Source organism: Drosophila arizonae, chromosome 5, assembly GCF_054131065.1.
Source record: "Drosophila arizonae isolate 15081-1271.41 chromosome 5, UAZ_ARI_1.0, whole genome shotgun sequence".
Taxonomy (NCBI): Eukaryota; Metazoa; Arthropoda; class Insecta; order Diptera; family Drosophilidae; genus Drosophila; species Drosophila arizonae.
The window spans coordinates 14937159-14962118 of NC_142925.1; the positions used below are offsets into that span (position 1 = coordinate 14937159).

Sequence of the window (24960 nt, forward strand, 5' to 3'; positions counted from 1 at the left end):
TTGCTAATCAATATTTCTCATATTTGGATTACATTTTAGCCTTGCCTACAACATGGATCAAATAAATACATATGTGTCGGTATATCTGGCGTGGCTAAAGATCAAACATCCTAAGCAAGATAAACATACATAATTTATATAATTATGCATACATATTTGAACAACTTTTGTAATTGGCCAATAATAAACAGAATAAAACAGACAAAAACAGAAATGGCTTGAATTATCTGTCTTGGCGTCCTGTCTATGAGCCAAATTACTTGTCCATACATTTTATAGGCTAGCAGATGCTACTTTCTGATAGTTACAGAGTATGTATACAAATTTGCATTATTGTAAATATTGCAGATTTCTAAGGTATACTTTAGTTGGCCCAATCGACGCATCGCGTGCTGCCTGAAACCCAAAAATATATTTTTGGGCTTCTATTTCATTGCATTACAAAATTGATTTAAAAAAAATATATATTTCGTATACCCTTGGGAAGTGGGAAGGAATAATGAAAAAATAAATAAAAAATTGAATTTCAATTCAATTCTATGGATACATGTACACCCAAGCAATACATATGTACGTACCCTCTATATACTGATACAATTTGGTGAATTTACGAATGTTTGTATGCAAGATTTATTTATATTTATAAAGCATACACTTTTCCATACACAAACATATTCTTTCTGTTTCTACATACATATATACAGACAGACATATGTACTTATGATTGAATATGTGGTATATTTTTATACGCGCCTCTCATAGCTACACGATATATATATATATATATACATATATATGTATGTATATATGTATATGCATATATAGTTATATTGGTTTTGTGCAATGCGCCCTCCGCTTGCAGCACGCGTCTGCGTCTCGTCTGTTTGTTTATGGCCCACGCACTTAAAGTTAAAAACTTGAAACATAAAGTACACACACACACAAGGACGCACACATACAAAGATCACATCTATTTTTATAATATTGCAGGTAGTCCACTAATGACTAAAGTTTTACCTTACTCTACCCTAATACTAGTCTTAGTCATCCACACGAAAATGGAACTCAGATTTCAAATGGAATGACTTCAAGCAGAGTATGCGGTAGTCGGACATTTGTTGTCAACTGCAACGTCTACTTCTTATATATGCAGTTGCATAGCTTGTAAATATACTAGAGAAATGTAATTAAAAAACCCTATTCGAATTAGATATATAATTAGTAATAGTTAATTAATTATAAATTAAACACCATTTATTAATTTCTTTTTATTGTTATTGCAAAGCAGGTATATTTGTAATAGATTTATTTTCATACTGGTTACGTACCCGACGTAACCCCGGGAGGGGTGCAAAAACAAAAAAAATTATATATTTATCGCTTTATTGCCGTATGTCTAACGCAAAATGTATTTTTTGTTGTGCCGTGTGCATCCACAAATATAGACTACCAGACTACAGAATCTTTCCAGTTTAGTCGGCAGCGTCTTTGACATACAGGAACTTCTTTACAAGTCTACCATAGTCGGTATGTTAAAGCTGTTGAAAGCGAGAAAAAAATCTAAGATATATGTAGTAGAATATTTAAGTTTAGTACTGAAAATTTTTGAGAATCTCTTATAATATTGAATTTCATAATCTTTTGTAGCTAGTATAACACAATGCCATTCGTTCCGGTAGAGACACCCAAATGCCCAGCCTGTGGCAAATCGGTTTACGCCGCTGAAGAGCGCGTTGCTGGTGGCTACAAATTCCATAAGACTTGCTTCAAGTGCAGTAAGTAGAACCGTAAACGAATTTCTTCCTGAACAATATACCAAAATGTGATGTTCCTCGAATAGGTATGTGCAATAAGGCCTTGGACTCGACAAACTGCACCGAGCACGAAAAGACACTGTTCTGCAAAAATTGCCACGGACGCAAGTATGGTCCCAAGGGCTATGGATTCGGCGGCGGTGCTGGCTGCTTGTCCACGGACACGGGTGCTCATTTAAATAGAGAGTGAGTATCTGGAAAAGCTATAAAGGATTAATCTTGAGCCCACTAAGAATTGAATTATAATATGAGCATATACATACATATATGCTATACATACATATCTGTATATATAGATGTATGTATAGATCTATATATGGTATGTTTAAGAAATAATATTTATATATATTATATATATAGAAATATATATGATATATTTAATATATATTTTTAGAAATGCTTGTATATATATAGTATTTTTATTTTTATACCTTTTCTATCTAACCAACAATTTGATTTTCTTTTTTCCAGTTAAGTTAATGGTTCCTGCTAACTATGATTTGATTAACTCAATTGTTTCGACGAGAGTCGTGCAATTATAGTTCATATCTTGGACCCTATGTGTTATAATTATCCTGATATATGTGAATCTTATGAAAATCAAATATTTTTGTATTCATTTTCATTACTGACTGTAAATTAAATAAATCAAATAAAAAAGAAAAAACAATTTTAGAATAATATGTATAATATTTTTTGTATTTATTTTTGTTGAAAAATTTCCAAGAATTTTCATTTTACTCCTGTGCTCAGGTGTGATCTATTTAAAAAAAAGAAAAATGAAAGAGTTCACTGAACTAAACTAGATTATTTGATAGCCCATAATTCAGTTATTGTCAGAATTTAATGACAGTAAAGCAGATCTTTAAATTATATAGACTTGATATCGATTTCAATGGAATATTTTGAGATGATGTAAAACAAACTCGGTTGCCAGACGAGTAGACACGCACATGGCGAATATCGACTCAGCTGTTGGCTGTTTATGTTGGACGAGAATAGGTATACATAGGAAATACTACTTATAAACATTGACTGATTGATATAGCAATTGGTCATGAGTCATGCGTTTCGAAAATAAGATTTGAAATGGATTTGTTGAGTTTGATTAGATTAAGTAAACAGTTCTTTGAATTTAATTCTAAATTTATTTAACATTAATTTTAATCAGTTTTAATCAGTTTTAATCAGAAGCTGCCGTTAGGCTTCAATCATCAAGCTAACAGTTTAGGCAAGTTTATTAAGTTGTTTTTCTACTTCAATACATACATAGAATGCCATGAAATATATACAAACTAGTTATTTAATATAAAAACACAAAAAATACATACTTAAACATTTTTGATCGTTGCCCAATTAAAATAATTCATACATCCATACATATAACAATTACACATCTGACACGAAACATTTGATGAGTTCTGAGAATGGGGATTATCAGCCAAAAAGAATTTGTATCCAAAGATTCACTCACTCAATTTTAAGAGTTTTTAAGACTAGACAGGTAATTATATAATTAATTTAAATATTATATTTTTAATAAATCATTACCACATTACTAATTAGTCTAATTACAGTTTGGATTATTACATTTCAAGTCGTCAGTTATTAAATAAACTAAATGACTTAAAATACACAATTAATTTAAGATTGTCTGAACATACATATCTCTCTGATCTATAATTATGTCATCTGAAAAGACCTGCGATGGCAGAGCGGGTATTACATGGCTTGGTTTTCAACGCCGACAAACAGTCTCAAGGTATCCCTATAACTTTATAACGGCTGTACATAATAAAATCAAAGTAGCGGTTATGAATTCAAAGGCTTTCAATGGTCAAAGAACAAGAGCTAATAAGGAATGTGAATGCATAAATCTATTTAAAGGATATTCTAATAAATCTATACAGACAGATAATTATAGTAAGAAGATTAAATGTTAAATGCTCAAGATTAAATGTTAAAAAAATAAAACCTTTATATAGGCAATGATCAAGTTGGTACTGCGAGTTCGGAGGAAAAGACTCTTAAACAAAACATTTTGAATAATAAATTAGTCAGGCATACGAAAACAAAGAGAAGGGTAAGTCTTTTAATGGTTAATTTAATGTATTTTAATCATATATATTGACTTATTTAATTTCCTATATATAATAAGAAGAAGATATTTAACAATTTAATAAAATCGCATATCGAAAATTTACTCAAACTTTTGAAAGTGCGGGAGAAATTACTTATAGATCGTACAACATATTTAGTTTCATTGTTTGAGCTGCAAAAGGAGCGGCTGAAGGCGAAAGGATATCTCAAGGAATATTCGAAAGTGAACAAAATGCAGGAAAGACTTCTGAATCAAATGAGGGAAGAACGACTATATCTAAAAAGGTATGTGAACAAATCTTTAATAATATAATAAAATGCCGCTGGCAAAAACCCTGGCCTAGTATATATACTGAATTTCTCTCTATTCGTATAGAAAAAGTGTACAAGAGTTTTTAATTCTATTTTAGATTACTAAATTTCACTGGACATAAGGAACTTTTATTTTCTACAAAAACATTAGGAAAACTGACGAGTCAGTCAACTCTAAAAAGTTCGACGACAAAGCAGGAACTTTGCCGTACACAAAATAGACCTATGTTTAGAGCCTTCTATAGTAAAACTTTGCCCAATTTTCAGACTGGATCAAATCTTTGTTGTTTTGATTCAAAAGGTAACTTATTTATCTTATCCAAAGGCAGGAAAGCATTAGGTCTTCCAGTCAATGATGTTCGTCGCGCTGTAGCACAGCTAATTGAGTTCTGTAGCCCATATATAAAGCAGAATTTATTTGATCAGCTCAAGAGATGTGAAACAAAAACTAATTTGCCTATGCTTCAAGCTGATTTACAATTAAAAGATGAAAACGTCGTTGCTAAACCTAATGAAGATCTTGAGTTACCTCCTAAAAAATCCTTTTTGAAGGAATTTAATGCAATTTGGAAGGCCATTTGTGACACACAGGAAGCTGCGTTAGAGGACTTCACATATTATACGACATTTTTGAATGAATTATTTAATGAAGACTTTGTAGAGAGAAGCCAATCAAATATGCTGAAAATGAAGGGCGAGGATTGGCCGTTGAAAAGTGTATTTGCAGCAAGAATTATGGCAATTCTTATAGATGTAAGTAGGTTTGCAGTCCCTTATTATGAAATGCATAGCATCATTAAAGGATCTATCAAACAACTGAAAACTATCGTACGCCTAATCAAAATTGCATTTCATAAACTAAAACATTAATATTATTAAAAAAAAGAATACTTAACGTATTCTCCGTAGAAGCAGGATGAACACTTTATTTTATTTATAGACATCACCTAGATAAATTAAAAAAGAGGAATAAAAAGTACTTAGTTGGTATACTCATCATGTCATGTGATGTATTAAAAGTAAAGTAAACAACTTCACAACTTTTTCTCCTTCAGAAAATAATCTTCAAGACCAAAAACTTAGACCAGGTATGCGTTTGCGAAATTCTAAAGTCGCATCTGAGCTGCATTTTAGGTGCAATCAAAATGTTGAGCAATGATCTATTTGAGTTTATTTTATCCACGGGTGAGTGCAAGTGGTAACTCAATGTATTTTAAATAATTTTTTTTTATTTCATTTTAAAAACAGATTATTTAAATTTTTACACGCGTCTAATCATGGATTTGACTGTTGACATAATACGAGAATATTGCGAATTTGCCCAGGAAGATATTACGCAAATGGGCTGCTCGTTGAAATTATCAAAAATTCTGGCGGCTTTACTCGTCCGGCATTCAAGTCAGCCCAGAATACAAAATGCTCAGTTTTATACAATTGATAAATTTAAAATGGAAAATTCTTGTGAGAATCTCGACAAAATTGTAATTAACGATATGTATAAATCTGACGTCAACTGGCCAAGCTATCAATGCAAAGAGCCCGAGCTACTTAAGCTATTGATTAACGAATTAGTAATTTTGCATCTAAATGAAATTATTCAATGTGTCTTTAGTAAAAGAATGATAATATAAATAATTAATTTTCCTTTTGTAATCGGACTAGTATCATTCGATTTTTCTATTTTCTTTCAGTGGAAAATTAATATCGTGATTCTAATGGAGAAAGTAATTTTAATGCCAGCAGAAAGTTCCATTAATCCTAGTTCTTCTTTGGTATAGCGTTGTATACTCTGAACCTATTGTAAGTATGGTATAATGACTTTATCAAATGAATGTAACCGTTAGAAGGAGGCATAGCAGACGAAGTATTTCTTCTAAGTTTTTCCTTTGCGATTTCATCTAAGAATTTCTTCTAAGTATTTTCCCTGAGAGTTTGTTCCAAGTATTTTCTCTATGAATTTCTTCTATGTATTCGCTCTACGAGTTTTTTGTAAGTGTGGTCCTGTATGAATGTCTTCTAAGTATTTCCTCTAAGTATTCCTCCAAGTATTTCCTCCAAGTCACATTACTTCACTTCACTGCACTGTACAATTGACCCCCACCAGGCCTGAGCGACTGAGGAAATGCTGCAGCTGCTGCCCTTTATATAGGGCACCTTTCACTCACTCACTAACACACGCTCAAACGTAGAGCCCGACGTCAAGTAGGGATCGTTGCAGTCGAGCTTTAATTGACCAATGAGAGCACCCTCTGCTGCTGTAAGCATTCTCTTCTACGATTTACTCATAAATACGAAGTGAAGACTGCTGCATACACATAGACAACTCGAATGCTCTTCGGTAGTTGTTCTTCGTCCCTTGCTGGCAGACAGAGAGACAGACTGAGTGACATGCAGACTGAGAGAGAGACAGACACACAGACAGACATACGAACAGACATATAGGCAAACATATACGCATAGTCAAATCGTAGTACCTCATCTCTCTGCTCAAGAATATATTCTTGATAAGGCTATATGTTGATATGCTAAATGCATTATGTACATTAATATTTATAATTATTAATTTATTACTACTATTAATTATGACAAGATTTAAATTAAATGAAAGTCAACAAATAAAAATGAAATTAAATACCTTTTTAGACATTACTTCTCAAATGGTTTTTTATTGCATGCATCAAACTTGCATTATTTGCACAAAGAAAAGGAGAAGTTTGTGGTATTAGGTGAGATAGAAAATATCTATTGGAAATTTAACCATGCATGTAATGCTATGCTTCAAGGCGTCTACAACATATGATCTCGTAGCAACGAACAGTAACCCATTCTGTTTGAGAGTGATAAAGGCATAGATACCCTCTATTGCTTAAAAACTCTTTAACTCACTCTCTTAGAGTGTGTATGAGCAAAATTATGATTAATCGTGAAATCATCACTGAAGAAATTTATGATATGTAAATAATATATATTAAAAAAAATTTAATTATAATAATAATAATAATGATAATAATAAAATAAGTAGAAGGCAAAATGGTATGTATGGAATGGTTAAAATAATAAAAATTATAAAATTAGCAAAAATAAAAATATTAAATATAATATAAAATATATAAAATAATCTAAACAAAATTAACATGATATTTTGTGTATTCCCAAACAGGTAAACAACTTAACTGTTATATACCATCTACCCTTCAATTTGAAACTGAAACTATATAGGGTATTCACGTTAGCTACAAATGCATCAAGTCAGTCGTCCGTTAGTCTTTAATCTTTAACAGTGAGTAGCTGTAGTTGCAGCTGAATCTGTTCAACATGTTTTCCAAGCATATTCAGATATTCAACTTTGTTCAGATTTGTATTGGTAAATTTGATATATTATTATTGAATATGGTTCTAAAATATCAAATTGGATTATGTGTGTGTTTAAAACATGTGTGGTGAATGAAACTTATTTAGATTTATGTGTCATTACACCCTGACATCCAATTTCGCTATTTCTATATGTATGATCATATATGACCCTGTATGATGCTAAAAAAGGAATAAAATTAATTGGAATGATTAAATTGTATATTTAATATGAAAATATTATAATTCGGTATATTTAAAAAGTAACAAAAAATGTGATGTATATATATTTTTTATTTATTTATATATAATTTAATAACTTCATGAGAAAGTGATTGAAGAAAGCAAAACGTTTCATGGTTAGCTGTAGCTTTACTTTTACATCTGTGTGTGTGGGAGTTTGGCAATATTTGTATGTATGCGTAAATGTGAAAGTGAAGCGATGTGTACATATGTGCATGCTAATATGTATGCGTGAGTGAATATGTCTGTGAGTAATTATTGAATAAATGTTGAATATTTTCTATTTTATCAAGCTTCAATCCTAATCTTTTTTTAATATTAAAATAAAATAAAAAATAAATATAGCCATGAATTTTGTGTGTTGATATTGTAGTATATATATTTTAATTTTTTATAATTTTCATTCCAGGAACAATAAGTATATTTCTGATTACAAAGGCTTACAGCGACAATATTCGACATAGTCCAGGAGTACGTATAATTAATATAAATATTGTACGGAATTATTTTAACAAATTTCTTACAGCTATGGGCCATGGATGGACAGCCTTATTTTCTTTATAGTCAATTGGGAAAAAACTATTTAAATGCATATAGAAAACTGTATTGGTATGCGAACAGAAATCCAACACTAACACCAAGAAAACCACGTATGGGAAATATATTTTATGCGCATGGATATCGAAATTCCCCACGGGAAATTGTTCCAACTCATGGAAGTCACTTGAGGTATTTGTTCAATATGATTAATTCATTTTTTTTATTATATATAAATCAATTCAGTAAACTAGATGATGATGGATGAAATGCAAAGCTTTAATCTCTCACCTCTCTTTCTATTTTTTTCTCTAATTGATTTTTTAAAGTTAAGTTTACTTTTCAATTATTTACAAAATTTTCTATTGGACTTCTCTTTCAGAAATGCTTATAAAAATACTTATGATGGTCCATTGTCACCGCAATTTCTGCGCTCGTATTTGACTGCCGCGAAGATTTCTTCAACAGCTATGACAATGACAACGGTTAGCAGCGATCAGAACTATCATCCATCTATCCACTATCCTGAGTTTAAAAAACAACCGGAATACAAATTGAGCTCGGACTATAAAATTCAGCCTGAATACAAAATTCAACCTGAATACAATATTCAGCCCGCATACAATATACAGCCTAACTACCAAACTCAACCTGATTACAAATTGGGCCCCGATTATAATAATCTAACAATTTGCAAGAAAAATCAAAAATCAATTGCTGCTGCTGCCGACGAGAGCCAGATCATAAATGTTGCACAGCCTTCGCAGGCTGTTGAGGATACTCTCTCCAACAGCATGTCGAAAATAGATCAGCCCTATCAACCGTATGTGACCCATACCTATTTTACACTCGACGATGTCATACTTCCATATGTCCCGGAACATAATTCGACAGCTAAAACCAAAAAGGAAAACCTGAGTCAATTTGAGTCCCAGAAAGAAGAAGAAGAAGAAGACAAAACGACCTCAAATAACGAAACTCTGAATACTCTCTTTGATTTGGATCTTTTCAATATCGAACCCATTACATCCACAAGAGCTCTGATTACAACAACAGCATCAACAACAACAGCAACAACCAAGGCGACAACAACAACAACAGCTGAAGTACCACAATCAACTTTTGCGACTCGAAATAAACTTGATTTCTACACAGAATCCACTCAATTGGCGACATTTAGTCCAACTGAACCTTTGACTTTATCCAATACAACATCAAATTTTAAGAACTGGAATTCGACACTGCCCAACTTATCGCCAAGAAAAATCTTGAAGTTAGTCAAAAACTATACTAGCTCCTGCGATAATTGCCGCAAAGTTCAGTCGACTGCCAAAACTCTGTCAAATCTCGATGAAGCGAAATTGAAAAGATCTTCGAGCTTGTTCAAGAAAAATGAAGGCAACGAGAGTAAATATGGCAAAAAATTAGCAGCGGCAAAGCTAAATTTAACACAAATTCATAAGAATAAAACTTTGCCAACTTTTATAAAGAACTACTCAGTTGTTAATTTAACTACCACGACAGAGGCGACGCAGCTCAAAAGTAGGCGGGGCAAAACTAATTTCGTTAACTTAAGGCGTCGCAAATTTCATGGAAATTCCTATAATACCACGCCCACAAGCAGCATACCTGATAAAGTGGTAAAGCCTGAACTGGAAGTAAAACCCCAAAATGTTACCAGCGATGTTGGCAAATCTCGCAAAGCGAAACCGACCTCCACAACTGCCAGCAGCGTTATTTTGAGCACCTCCCCAGCTTCAAGCAAAGCTACAACTGTTGCTTCAGAATCAGCTATTATGACTATATCCAATACGAATGTTAGAAAAGTGAAAAGAATTGTTCCCAGATTCAAGAAGATATCGCCCCTCGATGCCAACGCTACCAAAACGGATTTCGCGCACACAACTGACTTGCCGCAACTGCCGATTGAGGTTTATTTCACAAAGCTTAATCAAAAGTAATTTGTATATGTAAATCTCTAAAAATCAAAATTGTATTTATACCAATATTTATTTATTATTTATTACATATTCAATAAAAATGTTTTGCTTTCTTTGAGTTATAGAATCTTAGGCGAAAATGAAAAGCTATTTTCTTATGCAGCAATACTTCTGCGGAGTAGCTTAAGCATGAATGATAATCTTAATTGATATTTAGTCAATTCCAGAAAAATGTATAGTTTTCTATCAAGCTCATCCAGTTTGATACATCCACTTAATTTAGTCATTTTTACTACAACCCTGAAATGAACTTTGAAACGCATGCGCTAAATTATATCAAATACACAAAATAGAACGCACAAAACATCAGCATCCAATACACTAGCACTAGCACTATCATATTAATAACAAAAGAAGTTATGTTCTTTAGAAAAATATCAGAGAAATCTATTTTAGTTTTAATCTTCTTATTTATGATGCTGATTCCCGCTCAAGTCGATGCTGACGAGAAGAACATCAATAGACTCTTAAACAATCAAGCTGTGGTCAGTCGTCAAATCATGTGTATTCTTGAGAAAAGCCCGTGCGACCAGTTAGGAAAACAACTTAAAGGTATATTGTTATTACAATTGGTATATATGTGTTTTTTTTTACAGGCAGATAGCAAAAAGTCAAAGCAAGACAACGAGCTGACTCAATTTGGCTATGTCCGTTTGTCCGCTCTTTTATAACTTATCATCCTCACTTATCATTTTTCGAGTATTTCATGCAAGACATTAAGATTCTTAAAGCTTTAATAATGTGCAAATATATTTCCTATATTTTGCACTGTCTCCCCTATGTACCTATTCAAACATTGAAAAAAGAAAGCAACCTCTCACCTTGACCCTTCATACATGTATATGTAGATATCAAAATTCCTAATCGGAAATCCACAACTCTCCTCATTGAATATTTCTTTTACTTTTTACTACTCTTTATATTACTTTACTATAACTATAATTTAATTTATATTTATTCCACATCAAAAACTCTTTTCTAGCTGCTCTACCAGAAGTCATAACAAGAAAATGCCGCAACTGCTCGCCCCAGCAGGCACAGAGCGCACAAAAGCTGACATCATTTCTGCAAGCTCGCTACCCGGACGTCTGGGCCATGCTAATCAAGAAATACCAGACAGCTTAAGCTTAATGCGTGTATTTAATTGTTAATCAAAAGAAACGCTCAATATACACAAAAGTCGAATAAAATTGCAAGTTTGGTTTAAGTAGATATTTATATATATGCAATTTATACGCTGTATAACTAACAAATAAAATGCCAACTACTTCTAAAGTCTAAGGGCTTTGGGCAACTCTACCGTACGTGGACAGCAATATAGTTCCAGTTATATGGAGTACGGCACAGAAAGCTGATTTTTAGAAGAATTAGGTCTCTTTCGACTCCTGCATACAGTAGAGGGAAGGGAAAGAGCAAAAGACGATAGCAATACAGAACTCAAGCAGCAGGAACAGAATCTTACATTAGTTGGTAAAGCCATCACATACAAGTGGGACTGAAGCCCACAGTCAGCCGGTAGCTAGTTTTCTGTTAGTCATTTCGCCTTCATGTGTTTGTGTCTGAGTGTGTCTTCTAAGTCGAACTCTCCATTAAGTTGATAACTCTTTATTTAAGACCCATTTGCATTAATTTCTGTGAACATTGGAAGACTAAGTGCTACAAGTAACCCATGTTATTTCAAGTGTCTTAAGCATCATTGTCATCGTTGTCGTAGTCGTCGATATCCTCGCCATCGTACTCATGCAGGCTTTCTCCGATATCGACTTGTCTCTTCTGCTTACTCAACAGCCATTCGTTGTAGGCAATTTCGTCCTCAACCGAGGGATCAGTAGTCTCAATGAAATCTTCAACTGAATGCGGAAATTCTTCTTGAACAATGGGCAAGTGCTTAAATGGTATGTTGCGCCTGCAAAACTTATGTCCCCATCCCAAGTAAATGGATTCGCATGTCTTTTCGAAAATAAAAGTGAATGCGCCAGGCCATATATTCGATTGCATAACCAAAACGCGCTCCTTTTGATTAGTATATCGGCTCGTGAAACGCACCAGCCATGGGATAACACAGTCCGGACTCATATCGCTGGCACATGATGTCAAAATGTCTGGGCCAGTCTCTGGTTGATTAAAGCCCTCTATCATTTCCTCTTCTTCGCCCTCCTCTTCACCATCAGCCTCCTCTTCTTCAACCTCTTCATCCATTTCCTCCATAAGCCGCATCTTCAAATACATCGCCAGAGCTTTCTCTCGCTCCTTGCGGGCTTTCTCCTCGTCGTACCAAACAATACGACCTTGATTTAAAATATTTGGTCTACAATGAACCCAGGCAACAGGAGTTGCTAGAGTTGCCAGGGGCTCTATTTCAAATCGTTCGTTTTTCAAGAGCATTACATCGTTATCTGAAGAGAGAGAGAGTGTTAATTGTGAAATGAGATGGACAGTAAAAATTGTAGATTTGCTGTCTATGCCATTTAATAATTACAAATATTAATGTACATAATGCATTTAGCATATCAACATATAGCCTCATCAATAATATATTCTTGAGCAGAGAGATGAGGTACTACGATTTGACTATGCGTATATGTTTGCCTATATGTCTGTTCGTATGTCTGCCTGTGTGTCTGTCTCTCTCTCAGTCTGCATGTCACTCAGTCTGTCTCTCTGTCTGCCAGCAAGGGACGAAGAACAACTACCGAAGAGCATTCGAGTTGTCTATGTGTATGCAGCAGTCCTCACTTCGTATTTGTGAGTAAATCGAAAAAGAGAATGCTTGCAGCTGCAGAGGGTGCTCCCATTGGTCAATTAAAGCTCGACTGCAACGATCCCTACTTGACGTCGGGCTCTACATTTGAGCGTGTGTTAGTGTGTGAGTGAAAGGTGCCCTATATAAAGGGCAGCAGCTGCGGCATTTCGTCAGTCTCTCAGGCCAGTTGTCCAGTGTGGGGTCAGTTGTGTAGTGCAGTAAAGTGAAGTGTGTGATCGTTCAGCTAAATATTAATGACTTGGAGGAAATACTTGGGAGAATTTTTTAAACGAATCATATATGTAGAAGACATTCTTTGAGAAAATACTGAACAGAAAACACTTAGAAGAAAAACTTAGAGGAAATACTTAGAGGAAATACTTATAAGAAATATTAGTTTACATGTTATTGTTGTCTGTTGTATTAGTCTACCAGTTACGTTACCCAACAGAATTGGCTAAATTTATATGAAAACAAGTGCCTTGGAGTAGGAGATGTGATCAATGCGAATGGGTTACCTTGAATTGTATCCTCTTCGCCTTCATTGTAATTGTCTTCCTCTTCTAGCTCCTCCTCCTCGTCGTCAAAGTTGACGCCATCAAATAGATCTTTTTCCTTCTTAGTCATACGCCTATAATAACCTTGCGGTGCGATATGAGTGCTAGCCGTAATACGAGCAATTATGGCACGTAAATAATGCTTTTCCTTGCCGGGAAAGCATGGATACGATACAATATCAGACTCCAAGTCACCAGTGAAGAACTTCTTGATTTGGCGAGAAACAACAATTTGCCTAGGCGTCACTATGGGTAATTCAATCCAATCATCATAGAGGTTGTTGACGACAAAGTATGAGTATCGATTGCAGCCCAGTCCCACTAATTCCGGTGGTATATCGTAGAACTCAATTTCCTCTGCCAAGGGCACTGGCGGAGCCTTTGGTGTCATCTTTTCCAAATCCTCGGGCGAAAAATTCTCCCATCCATAAACTCCTGGAGTTAGCTCGGGACCTATGTGTGAGGGCAAAGGATTCGGCTCTTGATTCTTTCTCATCTTGAAAGGCAGTTGCTTTTCGCGCATTTCTTCCTCCATCATTGTCAGGCGTGAGCTGATCTCCTCTCGAGTAAGAGAAGCTTCCACAATGTAGTAAGACGCCTTCAAGCCATTAATACAGCCCCAAAATCGACATTGCATTATGGACGGATGGGTCTGCAGTCGGTTAATAGAGCCTGCCAATTGGAAAATATCATCTTTGCTGATTGTAAAGCCGCACTGGTTCCAAAAGAACTGCAGCTGCTCGACACGTTCATTGAAGGACACGAACAAACGCATACTATCATCAAGATCTATTTGAAGGTCCCCATCGGCGTATGTGTATGCCTCTTCGCCAAAGTCCTCATCTCCGCCGAGGTCAGAACCTTCGGCATTATGTGGTAGCTAAATGACTAAATTGGGTAATTTCTTGACATAGACCTATTTGAAGCAAACTTGCCTTTATCGAGTGCAATATGCGCTTTGCGGGACGGAACATGCGACAGTCGGCAAAGACGGCGTTGGGGGGAAAGCGTTCCGGCACATGGAATTTCTGCTCGCGTACATTTCGACTAAACTCTTCAAAGAAATCAATAACATTCGGAGGTCGTTCGTCAACGACGCGCTTAACTATGTCACTTAAATGATCGAATCTAACAAATTTACAGATAATCTTGGCTTTATTGTTTACCCAAAAGAGTTAATCATTTTTCTCACTTACAGGTTATCTCCGCTCAATGTGCTGTATTGCTGTAAGATCGACTTGGCCACGCTCAGCTCGTAGCCAATGTGTGGCGGCTCATGGCCAGATGCTCTTTGAAATTGGGTGTCTGAGTTGAAGGCGCCAATTGAAATTGTAGTCGAGGAAGAAGTACTGGTAGATGTGATTATATTCGAGCATTTCGGCGATTCATCGTGATCTACAACGTCTCTATTGGCTATAAGTTCCTTTTCCTTCTTCGATATTGTCTTCGGCGGTGCATCTGATTGCACCGATGAAGTCGAGTCAGTTGTAAAATTTTGTAGAGATGCTAAATCATCCATTATAATATAAACTTATTTTACAGGTCGTTATGGGTTTATTATATTGTATATCTAAGTGACTTTCAATAGAAAGCCCACTATGTACAGTTAATTCTTAAAAAAAAGACTAATGAAAATATATATACCCTTATGTAACAACTCATAAATTGCAAATTTTATTTGATCCTGCTATGCTTACATAGGGCTTATTTCTTGGGACTACTCTCAGCAGCAATGGCAATGCAAACTTACTTCATTTCACTCCCAAATATCTTACAATTCAGAAGAAAAACAACACACAACAGTTTATGATGAGTTACAAAGTCATAAATAAATAGATATTTATTAGTTTTATATTTGAATTCGCAGAAATTATATTTATTCACAACACAAGTAATACAGGAAAATATTATATTTGTATAATACTTTGTGTAAGATGACGATTTCTTTTATCTGCGTATTGAGCTGTTCAACGACAAGTATGGCGAGTACGTTGGATACATCGGATTGGGCTGCGTAGCTCGCTGTAACACGCACGCGTCCTGGTACTGAGATTGCATGTTCATTACGCCCATTTGCATTGGAATCTGAGAATTGGGATATTCGCCGCCCGAACTGTACGCCGTAGCAGGAGGACTCTGCTGCGGCGACATTCGATAGCTGTTGATGGCGCCATAGTGTGACATCAGATTGGGACTGATGTGGACATTCGCCGTGCGATTGTTTGAACTGCCGCTAATTGCCGCCGAGGTATGCTGAATGGGGGCAGATGGTGTGTTTCGAGTGTTCCTGTTAGTGTTCTGCGTTGATGTGCTCGGCGTGATGTTCATGTTGCTTGCATAATATTTATGATATTGGAGGGGAGTTACTTGTGTCTGTAGCATATTTGGAGGCGTCGAAACGTTCCTGTTCTGCATTATCAAATGCGGTGGTGGTGTCATAGAATTGGGTGGAATTGGATGGTGCGGCGATGGTGCTAAATTCGATTGTGCTCCCGGGGACGTATTACATGGCTGAGATTCAAGGCAATTAGTAAGCTGTTGGAGTTTCGAAAGACTACATAAATGACCGACTACAGCTGGTGTCGTTCCCCCACTGTTCGATGATATGGACTGATCATTATTAGCTATGGAAGATGGGGGCCCTAAGGTAGTTGACACTGGTATACGAGATGCGTTCGATACGATTTCATTGGATGGCATATTATTTTGCAAATAAAAATTATTTACAGCACATGCTGACGAAGGTTGCTCAATGCGTTGATGAGAGTTCGATAGAGAATGAACTGAGCTATTAAGGGACATCCGTTGTTGAATGACAGCCGGCATACCGACTATGTCATAGTTTGATGGATTCGTTGAAAAGTTTTGACTAATCTGCGGAATAGGTATGTAGTCCAAGGGCTGCATATTCTGCTGATGTCCGTGCTGTCCTCCCGATTGCGCAAACTGCAAGCTGCCTATGCCATCTTGTTGCTGTGCCTTCGATATATTTGAAACAGTACTCTGAGAGTGTTGATGGTGAGTATTTTGCGTAGTTCCGGCTGTCGGAACCTTAGAGTCCCGTTGCTGAGAATTATTTGATGAATTACTATTCCGAATTTGCTTGGGTGTCGGCTCTCGGTGTGATGCACTCGGGGAACTCGCAACAATATCCGTCTGCTAAAGGAGGCAAGATTTGTTATTAGTTCGTAACTTAAAAATTCATAGTTAATTAATGTTACCTGTTGTACTGCTAGTTTTCTATTTTGGTGCTGGTGCTGTGCATTGCCGATGATGTTCAAATTGGGCGAGCCTTCTGGTGTTAAATTCATATTGATGTTGTTCTGCTGCTGGATATGTGAGTTCTGGATGGACATGTGCATGGGCGTCGTGGCCGACTGATTTTGCATGGAACAGTCGGAGAACTGTCTGTGCATGAGTCCATTTGTGTTTTCCGATCCATGATTGACGGCACTGCCAATACTTGCTGGCGAATCCATATTTATTTGCACATTAATCCCACAATCATAGTGCTGCTGTATGGGTGCATTGTTCGAGGCCGACTCTGAGTTGTACGGCATATTGGTATTAACATCAGATTGACCGCTAACTTGCAAATTTGAATGGTTATTGACCGATTGCAGAATCGGTTGAGTTACTTTAATTTTATCGTCTCGTGTAGCGCCTAGAGCTATGTTACTACTGTGCTCCGATTTCTGTTTTGTGGGCGCGGCAGAAGGCTCGCGGCTCAAAGAACTTGATAGCAGAATTCCCGACTCCGCTTGGTTTGCATTCGCGTGTCTGGCTATAGGGTTTTGAGCATTGTCTATGGCCTTGATTTGCTGGTTATGATCCGTTGCTTTAAATTGTTTTTGTTGGTTGGAGCACTTCTGGTCATAAATGTTGGCCTGGTTGACATTGTAATCATTGCAGTTGAGTGCATGGCCGTCGTCTCTTGCCGTGTTGCCAGTGCTAATGTTGGCTGCTGCCTTCGCCAACTCCTCCTTTTTGCCGCTTATTTTTCGATCCACCTTCTGCTTATCCTTTGGGTGGTGCATCTGGTGATGGGCTTGCATTGCCAAGTTCGCCGACTGGTACAAGTTCTGTGTGAAGTTGTGCGTGTAGGCCATTGTTGTTGCCAGGTCTTTGTGGAATTGTTTTTGACCTTTCTGGGTGGCTGAATTACACAGATTATAGCTGTAATAGTCCCATTGCCAGTACTGCGAAGTGTGATGGTAGTTGGGCATTTGATTGATTGGGAACTGAGAAGTTAAAGAGTTTTGCAGCTGGGGATGTTCGTTGTTTTTCAGTTGATGTTTGTCCCGTATTGGCAATGAGGACGACGGGACGCGCACATTGGGCTTTTCCTCTTCTTTGACTTGCAGTAATTGGGTCGGTTTATTTGTGTCCTTATCTGGAACATTCATTTTACCGGTATTTGGAGCATCTGGTTTTTTACACAACGCATTGGTATTGGTATTCTCGGTCCTCGCTACCGAGGTTTCCAAAGCCGCCTTTTTATTATTTATTTTCTGCTTTGTATCCACCTCTTGCACTAGGGGCACTTCTGTCTTCAATGGGATCAGCTTTTCGTTTGTTGTATTTACCTTGTCAGCTTCAGTATTTAATTGCCGAGTGCATTTAACAGCAATGGGAGGAGCTTCGGGAATCTTCGTTTCCACTTGCTCAGGAATAACACAGGGCTTACTCTCCACTTTAGTCTCCTTAGTATCCAAGTTTTTTGTGACAACTGTTTCCAAGGGCTTTGGGGTAGTAGAAACTGGAGCGGCTACTGGAGTGGGCGCTGCGGCAGTCACTTTTTCTGTAGGAATAGGAGCCTCATCAGGTTTTATGGGTTTTTCCTCTGAGCTCTTAACTATTGGATCTTTGATTGGCTCCAACTTTTCTAATTTTTCCAATTTTTCTTCATTCACAATAGGGGCCGTTTCAGTACACTCCACTACTGGTGCAACTTTAGCGCTTTCAGGAGCAGCCTTGGGATTAGTGGGAACTTTTTCTTCAATTTCCATTTCCACAGGAGTCACTAAGCTGGACTCTTTCTGAGGCTCGATGTTTTCCTTAACTGGGATTTGGATTTTCGACTCGATGTTTGATACGCTTTCAATTACCATTTCAGTTTCAGTTGGCTTTGGCTCAACTTTGCATTCGGGAGGTGTATTCTCAGTAGGCTTTATTTCAAACGGAGTGGTTTCGGAAAATAATGCCTTCTTCGTTTTCTTTGCGACGGCATCGTAGACCTGTTCCGCGCAGTAATCATTTGGGGTCTTTTCTTTTTCAACTGTTTGGGGCTCTGGCTCGGTTTCCTGCTTATCCTGAATGATTTTCTTCACCTCGGCGTTTTCGCTCTCATTCGATGGAATTTTATTACAATTTTGACTCCCAGTTTTACTTTCTTCATCGCGTTTTCCATTTGATTTTTTACCTCGCAACTTAGGCACAATATTAACAGGCTTCGTAACATTAACATCCTGGACAGTAGCTCGTTGTAAGACGGAACTTTTATCTAAAGTTTCCTTAGTATTCTGTTGATCGGTTTGACTTGGAACATTATGTTCCACATGATCAACATTATTATCTCGCTCAAAATGTTTCCTTTTGTTGGTATGAGGAATACTGTCCTTTCGCTTAGCAAGACGCAACGCTCGCTTAGTCAACATATTGAATTCGGACGACTCTGATGACTTCTTAGAATACTTGCTGTCAGAAGAATCGGAGTTTTCTGTTATATCTTCAAAGGCACGTTTACATCTTTTTGCTTCAGTTTGTGGTAATTGTGTAGTTTCCGAGTGTGAGTCCTTTTTAATGTGACTTATCTTATCTGTACTTTCACTGGTCGGCTTAAATGTTCTGTTTAAATCTTTTTCCTTATACGATTCAGTCGTTGAATTTGCTGGAGGCTTTGTAGTTTCCTCTGGTTTGCTTTTACAAAAATCATCATCTGAAGTTTCCATATATTGATGGCTCAAATATTCCCTGTTAGATATTGGTTTTATATTAAAATTTGGTGATTTTGAAACCGACATTAGCGGACTCCATCTGAGACAATCGGCTTCAATAAATATTCGTGTTTTGCTCTGAGCTCTCTTTTTATGATGTAGTAAGACCTTTTTCCAATCTATTTTCACATTGATTTGGTATCTTATGTCTCCGTCATTTTTTCTTAGTTTAATGAAGTTTAGCAACTCAAATGCCAAAGCAATATCAGAAATAGCTAAGCCCGTTTTTATTGCTATATCTTTAAATGTTATTGTCCGATTATTTCGGTACTTATACAAGTATTCCAGTACAACCGATTTCCAGTATGAAAAGTACGAAAGACGTCCAAGATCAGAGAGTGGTTTCTCTGGAGTACCCAGCTGTCCTTCCTCCCGGCTAAGCAAATAGCTAAAGTCAATCAAAAATCGCCCATATCCTTGCCTTTGATATTGAGGCAATGTCAGAATACATGATACATTGTACTTTTGCGAGCAGTGTTTCTCCTTTGAAAAATATCCAACCAGATGACAGCCAACCTGATCATTCTTAGTCAAGATGTAAAATAGAAAGGGCTCCACATCATAGTAAAGGGTTTTGTGATCCAAAAAGAACTTTGCCAGCAGGCATAAATTTTGACAGTAAATTTTGTTAACATTTCCATCCACTTCAAAAACAGATATATCGCCTTGACGGAAGATTTCAGTTCCAGGCGGTTGCTTCCAAATACACTTATTTTGATGTCTATCCAATACTGATCGACTCTTTGTATACTTTAGGCAGAATTCACACAGGTAGAGTTTTGCCAGCCTAAAATGAAAGAAGGCATAATTATCAATATATTGATATAATATATTTCATAAAAATGTGTCTTAGCTAATCTTTTAACTATTTCTCAAAATTATTCCACATAAAGATTTGCCAACTTGATATTTTAGTTTGGAATAAATGCAAAATAATGATAATTTAGGAATTTACCTAGCATACTCCTGTGGAAATGGACTTGAGTACCATGTTTCAATATTCCATTTTCCAATTTCAATTGATTTGGGACTTTGTCCACAGTGAATCAAAGAATTACTTTTCTCAAGAGGCATTTCGGAATGGTTTGCAGAAACTTTAAGAACAGCTTTTTGCAACACTTCTTGATATATGTTAACATCAAATTGATTCACGCCAGGTGGTAGATGTTGATTTTCTATAAGTAAAAAATTTATTATTTAATTGAGTACATATTTTCTTTTTTTTTTTTTTCAGCTATTTAAATAGGTACTTTTTATGTTTGGCGTTTAGCCAAACTTAATTAATATAAATAGAAGCTGTATAGTTACGAAGATCTAATTACTTTGCCTTGCTTGTAAAAGGTATTTTTATGAAACAAAATTGTAGTCTGAGGCATTGGCAAACCCTTAATTAAAATTTTTTCTTTAGGTACGTAAACTTAATTTCATTTCTTTGTTAAATTATAAAATTTTAGTTAGATTTTAAAAAATTATGTTTGTAAATAGACAACTAATAGAACTTGTCTATCGACGTCAATAAAGCAAACTATAAAATTGGGATTATTGGCACTATCTTAACGTTCAAATGAAGCATTCATATAATTATAATTACATATACGATAGTATATTAATTGTCAACATACCAAACAATTTAGTAGGGCCAACTGTGTCCACATTTTCATCCGCAGGATTTCCTATACAATTGAAATCCGTATTATTGCTTATACTTGATTCGACTGGCTTCTTCCGTGATTCTGGAAATTGTTGTTGGTCCTCAATCATGCGACATTTTAAAACAGTTTCTTTGGTAAGATAAGGAATATCATCATCATTTTTCATGTATAACTTGGTGGATTCCAGTGGCATAGATTTTAAGATAACTGTTCTCTTTTTTTCCACATTTCCATTGCTTCGCTTGATTGGTAAAGTACCGTTCACAACATTATCAGACTTATCCGATACGTATTTGTTAGGTTTATTTGCATCGATTGCTTGATTAGCAACAGGCTGGTTTGAATAGCTCATGGTTTTAAAATTCTTGATATATTTGTCATCGACTGGATTCTTAGCAACGGCAGCAAATCCCCAATTTTCCGAAGATGCGTCAACTAAACTATTTGCGTCATTGGACGATGATCGGAAATCAATGTTCTTCTCGTTTTCAAATATATTCTCTTTGAATGTACTCTTGTCCGTATCATAGTCCTCCTCATCATTGTCATCATCGCACTCAGAGCTATCACTCGAGCTATCGCTTGAGTCTGATTCAGAGCTGGAGGAAGTGCATGAATCGGACGACGTGCTCTCATCTTGGTCATCGCACGCAGCATTCTTGTCATCGTCATCATCCTCATCATCGTCGCTTTCGCTTGAAGTAGTCGTAGATGATAAGTCCGAATATGTACGCTTTCGACTGATTTGATTAATGATCGTATCTCGATATATCTTTTTCTGTTTCATCTGAGCCTCATAATTATTAACCGCAATACTATTTTTCTTTCTTTGCTTGTGGCCGGCAACATTGTTTACACATTCTTGGGACGTTGATGGATTTTCTAGTCGCTCTTCTCTCTTAATCATCTGCCGCTTGCAGTTGGAATGTGGTTTTTGAGAGACATTCGAATACGATACATTTCTGCAAAAGAGAAACAAAATTTAGTATTATGTTATAGATATAGTTTAGACTCTAAACTGCCATAGTTCTTGGGCTTACCTCTCATTATCATGCTCCAGTTTTATGTTTGTTGCTTCCCTTTTCAACGATTTTGGGTGATCAACGTTTAGGCACGATTTGCATCTGAAATGAAAATAGTCCATTTATTGAATTTATATATATTATATTAATATATAATATATTTGTTATCTGTTAACTTACCGATATGGATGCTTGGGTTTTTTGTCTGGTATCGTATCGAGGCACGTTAGATGGAAATGGTTTTTGCACGCAAAACACTGCAAAAGACACGGGCCGCGATTGCGCATTTTACAGACAACGCAATCAGCACATTTCTGACATTTCCATAAAGATCCTTTAGTCACAAGCATATAGAGCAGCACATAGGATTGTGATTTGCATTTGCCGGCAATGTTTGCACATGTCGTGTGCAATGATATTCCACATTGTTTGCAGGAACTTAGCGGTTCTGGAATGCCATTAAGATTTTTCTGTGAATTTCCGGAGCAATGTGTACAGGTTTCTTCGCCTTTGATAAGTATTTCAGTTTCTGGTGCAGATTTGCGGGGCGTTGTTAGCGATTTACCCTTCTTGTATAACTTTCCCTCCTGTATTAGGAAGCCAGTGTCGACGGCTTTCTTTATGGATGCTTTAATTACAGCTTTGAAATCAACATTGGGCGAAAGATCAATGCAATTAAATTTTTGAATATAGTTTTCTATATTTTTGATTGTCGATCCTTCGCATTCTCCCAAATCATTTACAGCTTTTGCTACCACTTTGTAAAGATTTGTTGTCTTATCGACTTTTATTCGCCTTTTCGCCATCGGCGCTTTATATGAATGTAATCCTTTATTGTATACTTTAATAACGGAGCCAGACTCAACGGCTTTCTCCAACTTTTCAGCCACAATATCTTCATGGAACTTGTGATGTGTACCAATAGCCTGACATATTCTCTGAACGCTCGGTCTTTGCTTTTGAGACCGAATTTTGGATATTGCGTCAAGTATCCACTGCTTCCAGGTATCCATACTGATTTCATGTGCGGATTCCCTCATTTTGCTTATGTTTTTCTTTACCTGAGAATTTAAATAAAAGATAACATTTCTAAGCGTGTAAATAGATGAAATTTGCAGGTGCATAGATGTAAATAGGTCATTAAGGTATAAGTGAAATATTTAAAGCTCATTTATTACAGATTATATATATATTAAAATAAATCAGAGGGATCATACCTATGGACTGGCCCTGATCGAATCAGCTCATTAGAAATACATTTATATATAACCTTATATTTTACAGTACACCTAACGTCATTCATGTCACCCAACGATATCCAATGACGAGTTTATTGTATATACATACTTATATATATATTTTATTTTTTGCAAAATGAAAAACATTGTCCGTCTTCATTTCTTATAATCTCTGAATAATTCGTATTAGGTTATTATTATTGTCGATTTTAATTTAACCTAATTCATTGTTAATAATATTTTTCATTTTGCCGGTAATTGACGTGTTTAAATATGTTCATATATCAACACAGGTGGCTCTGTATAAACAAAGTACGAACTCAACAATAACAGATACATAAATCTAAAGCCGAGCATAAATTGCGAGACACCAAAGACTTATTGAATGCGAAAACAGGCTATAATTATTTATATGTGAAGGTAAAAGCAGCATATGCCTTATACCGAATACAATATTATACTAAAGTATATGTGTTAGACAAAAACAAGCGTTTTTTCTCAAATTTTATAATTTCTTGTCCATACGACACTGCAGAATGTTAAAATTTAGCTTTACACTTATTGTATGCGGTTTGCTTGGTGGTTTTTTTTTATAGTAACCAGCTACAAACTTAGCGCACGGCATTTTCTTGCTTAATAATATTTAGACAGCTCTCGTGCTTATGGCAATGACACATGCAATTAAATTCCAAACTGTTTTTCACTTATTTATTTTCTTTAACTAAAATGAATCATTACATTCATATTTGTTGTATTTCTTTAAACAGTTTCAACGATCTCTACGTGTTTGTATGTACATACTCAAAGATATATATATGTATGTAAATACATAAGTATGTGAGTTCCAATAGGTCTCAAGTTTTAATTAAAAATACTGAAACACACGCGATTATCATGTTTTAACAATGTTTATAGCACCATAGATTTCCAAATACACTAGAGGCATTATTTTACTTGCTTTGCCATGCCACTTACAAGTTATTTATTCTCGATGTATAATTTATTAGTTCACAAAAGAATTTTATTTGCTACTAATTATCGGTTTTGCAAGAGTGCACTATTAATTCGACGAAAATTATGTCAAAACTACAAACAAGCAACATACGTGATTGAAACAGCTGAATGGAACACTTAACATTTATTAACCTTGATAGGCATAATTGAATATATTTACTAGTTAATTCATATCATTTAATTAGTACATATACTATCAAATTATATAAAAACCTAATTAATATTAATTATTTTCTTAATTTATTTATGTCTCTGAGAAGAGAAATCAACAATCTCAGCATCTTCGATAATATTATGAGGTATTTTATTACTTTTAAAGAGGATTTCACTTATATAAAAAAATGCAAATTGTTCTGCTTTTAATGAATAAACTGAGTTGGT

At 35.7% G+C, this 24960-nt stretch overlaps 5 protein-coding genes across 9 annotated transcripts; 3 read left to right on the plus strand and 2 right to left on the minus strand.

The window, feature by feature from the left end:
* Positions 1 to 1375: 1375 nt before the first annotated feature.
* Mlp60A (Muscle LIM protein at 60A) lies at positions 1376 to 2497 on the plus strand. Of its 2 annotated transcripts, XM_018011919.2 has the most exons (4): positions 1378 to 1527; positions 1648 to 1775; positions 1841 to 2000; positions 2286 to 2497. In XM_018011919.2, the coding sequence occupies exons 2-4, from the start codon at positions 1661 to 1663 to the stop codon at positions 2287 to 2289; spliced, it is 279 nt and encodes a 92-aa protein (XP_017867408.1). In that variant the 5' UTR covers positions 1378 to 1527; positions 1648 to 1660; the 3' UTR covers positions 2290 to 2497. The 2 variants fall into 2 exon arrangements, with proteins under 2 accessions (XP_089326251.1, XP_017867408.1); XM_089470125.1 differs by lacking the exon at positions 2286 to 2497 and having other exon boundaries at positions 1376 to 1527; positions 1841 to 2004.
* A 3424-nt stretch (positions 2498 to 5921) lies between these two features.
* On the plus strand, positions 5922 to 10415 carry LOC108614949 (uncharacterized). Of its 2 annotated transcripts, none has more exons than XM_089470124.1 (4): positions 5922 to 6026; positions 8230 to 8291; positions 8347 to 8549; positions 8740 to 10415. In XM_089470124.1, exons 3-4 carry the CDS (start codon positions 8356 to 8358, stop codon positions 10316 to 10318), a joined length of 1773 nt encoding a protein of 590 aa, XP_089326250.1. In that variant the 5' UTR covers positions 5922 to 6026; positions 8230 to 8291; positions 8347 to 8355; the 3' UTR covers positions 10319 to 10415. The 2 variants fall into 2 exon arrangements, with proteins under 2 accessions (XP_089326250.1, XP_089326249.1); XM_089470123.1 differs by lacking the exon at positions 5922 to 6026 and adding an exon at positions 7492 to 7590.
* Positions 10416 to 10627: 212 nt separating this feature from the next.
* LOC108615076 (ejaculatory bulb-specific protein 3) lies at positions 10628 to 11571 on the plus strand. The gene is made up of 2 exons (XM_018009311.2): positions 10628 to 10909; positions 11340 to 11571. Exons 1-2 carry the CDS (start codon positions 10717 to 10719, stop codon positions 11480 to 11482), a joined length of 336 nt encoding a protein of 111 aa, XP_017864800.1. The 5' UTR covers positions 10628 to 10716; the 3' UTR covers positions 11483 to 11571.
* Positions 11572 to 11946: 375 nt separating this feature from the next.
* On the minus strand, positions 11947 to 15176 carry Rsph4a (Radial spoke head protein 4a). The gene is made up of 4 exons (XM_018013441.2): positions 14854 to 15176; positions 14593 to 14785; positions 13619 to 14537; positions 11947 to 12753 (listed from the first exon to the last, which is right to left on the minus strand). The coding sequence occupies exons 1-4, from the start codon at positions 15174 to 15176 to the stop codon at positions 12044 to 12046; spliced, it is 2145 nt and encodes a 714-aa protein (XP_017868930.2). The 3' UTR covers positions 11947 to 12043.
* A 320-nt stretch (positions 15177 to 15496) lies between these two features.
* Positions 15497 to 24688, minus strand: enok (histone acetyltransferase enoki mushroom). Of its 3 annotated transcripts, none has more exons than XM_089470092.1 (7): positions 24541 to 24688; positions 22508 to 23388; positions 22346 to 22429; positions 21276 to 22267; positions 20609 to 20828; positions 16879 to 20440; positions 15497 to 16816 (listed from the first exon to the last, which is right to left on the minus strand). In XM_089470092.1, exons 2-7 carry the CDS (start codon positions 23365 to 23367, stop codon positions 15605 to 15607), a joined length of 6930 nt encoding a protein of 2309 aa, XP_089326218.1. In that variant the 5' UTR covers positions 23368 to 23388; positions 24541 to 24688; the 3' UTR covers positions 15497 to 15604. The 3 variants fall into 3 exon arrangements, with proteins under 3 accessions (XP_089326218.1, XP_089326220.1, XP_089326217.1); XM_089470094.1 differs by lacking the exon at positions 24541 to 24688 and adding an exon at positions 24367 to 24526; XM_089470091.1 differs by lacking the exon at positions 24541 to 24688 and adding an exon at positions 24304 to 24320 and having other exon boundaries at positions 15497 to 16813.
* Between the last annotated feature and the right edge of the window lie 272 nt (positions 24689 to 24960).

Bases quoted from the DNA above. Each gene is read 5' to 3' on its own strand.
- enok (XM_089470091.1), bottom strand. The intron at 22,430-22,507 runs GTAAGTTAACAG...TTTTCATTTCAG, and splicing joins AAACCCAAGCATCCATATCG to ATGCAAATCGTGCCTAAACG. The intron at 22,268-22,345 runs GTAAGCCCAAGA...TCTCTTTTGCAG, and splicing joins CTGGAGCATGATAATGAGAG to AAATGTATCGTATTCGAATG.
- LOC108614949 (XM_089470123.1), top strand. From the start codon at position 7,542: ATGTTTTCCAAGCATATTCAGATATTCAACTTTGTTCAGATTTGTATT. The intron at 8,292-8,346 runs GTACGTATAATT...AATTTCTTACAG, and splicing joins ATATTCGACATAGTCCAGGA to CTATGGGCCATGGATGGACA. The intron at 8,550-8,739 runs GTATTTGTTCAA...CTTCTCTTTCAG, and splicing joins ACTCATGGAAGTCACTTGAG to AAATGCTTATAAAAATACTT.
- Rsph4a (XM_018013441.2), bottom strand. From the start codon at position 15,176: ATGGATGATTTAGCATCTCTACAAAATTTTACAACTGACTCGACTTCA. The intron at 14,786-14,853 runs GTAAGTGAGAAA...TAAATTTGTTAG, and splicing joins ACATTGAGCGGAGATAACCT to ATTCGATCATTTAAGTGACA. The intron at 14,538-14,592 runs GCAAGTTTGCTT...TTAGTCATTTAG, and splicing joins GCATATTGCACTCGATAAAG to CTACCACATAATGCCGAAGG.
- Mlp60A (XM_089470125.1), top strand. From the start codon at position 1,661: ATGCCATTCGTTCCGGTAGAGACACCCAAATGCCCAGCCTGTGGCAAA. The intron at 1,776-1,840 runs GTAAGTAGAACC...TTCCTCGAATAG, and splicing joins TAAGACTTGCTTCAAGTGCA to GTATGTGCAATAAGGCCTTG.
- LOC108615076 (XM_018009311.2), top strand. From the start codon at position 10,717: ATGTTCTTTAGAAAAATATCAGAGAAATCTATTTTAGTTTTAATCTTC. The intron at 10,910-11,339 runs GTATATTGTTAT...ACTCTTTTCTAG, and splicing joins GTTAGGAAAACAACTTAAAG to CTGCTCTACCAGAAGTCATA.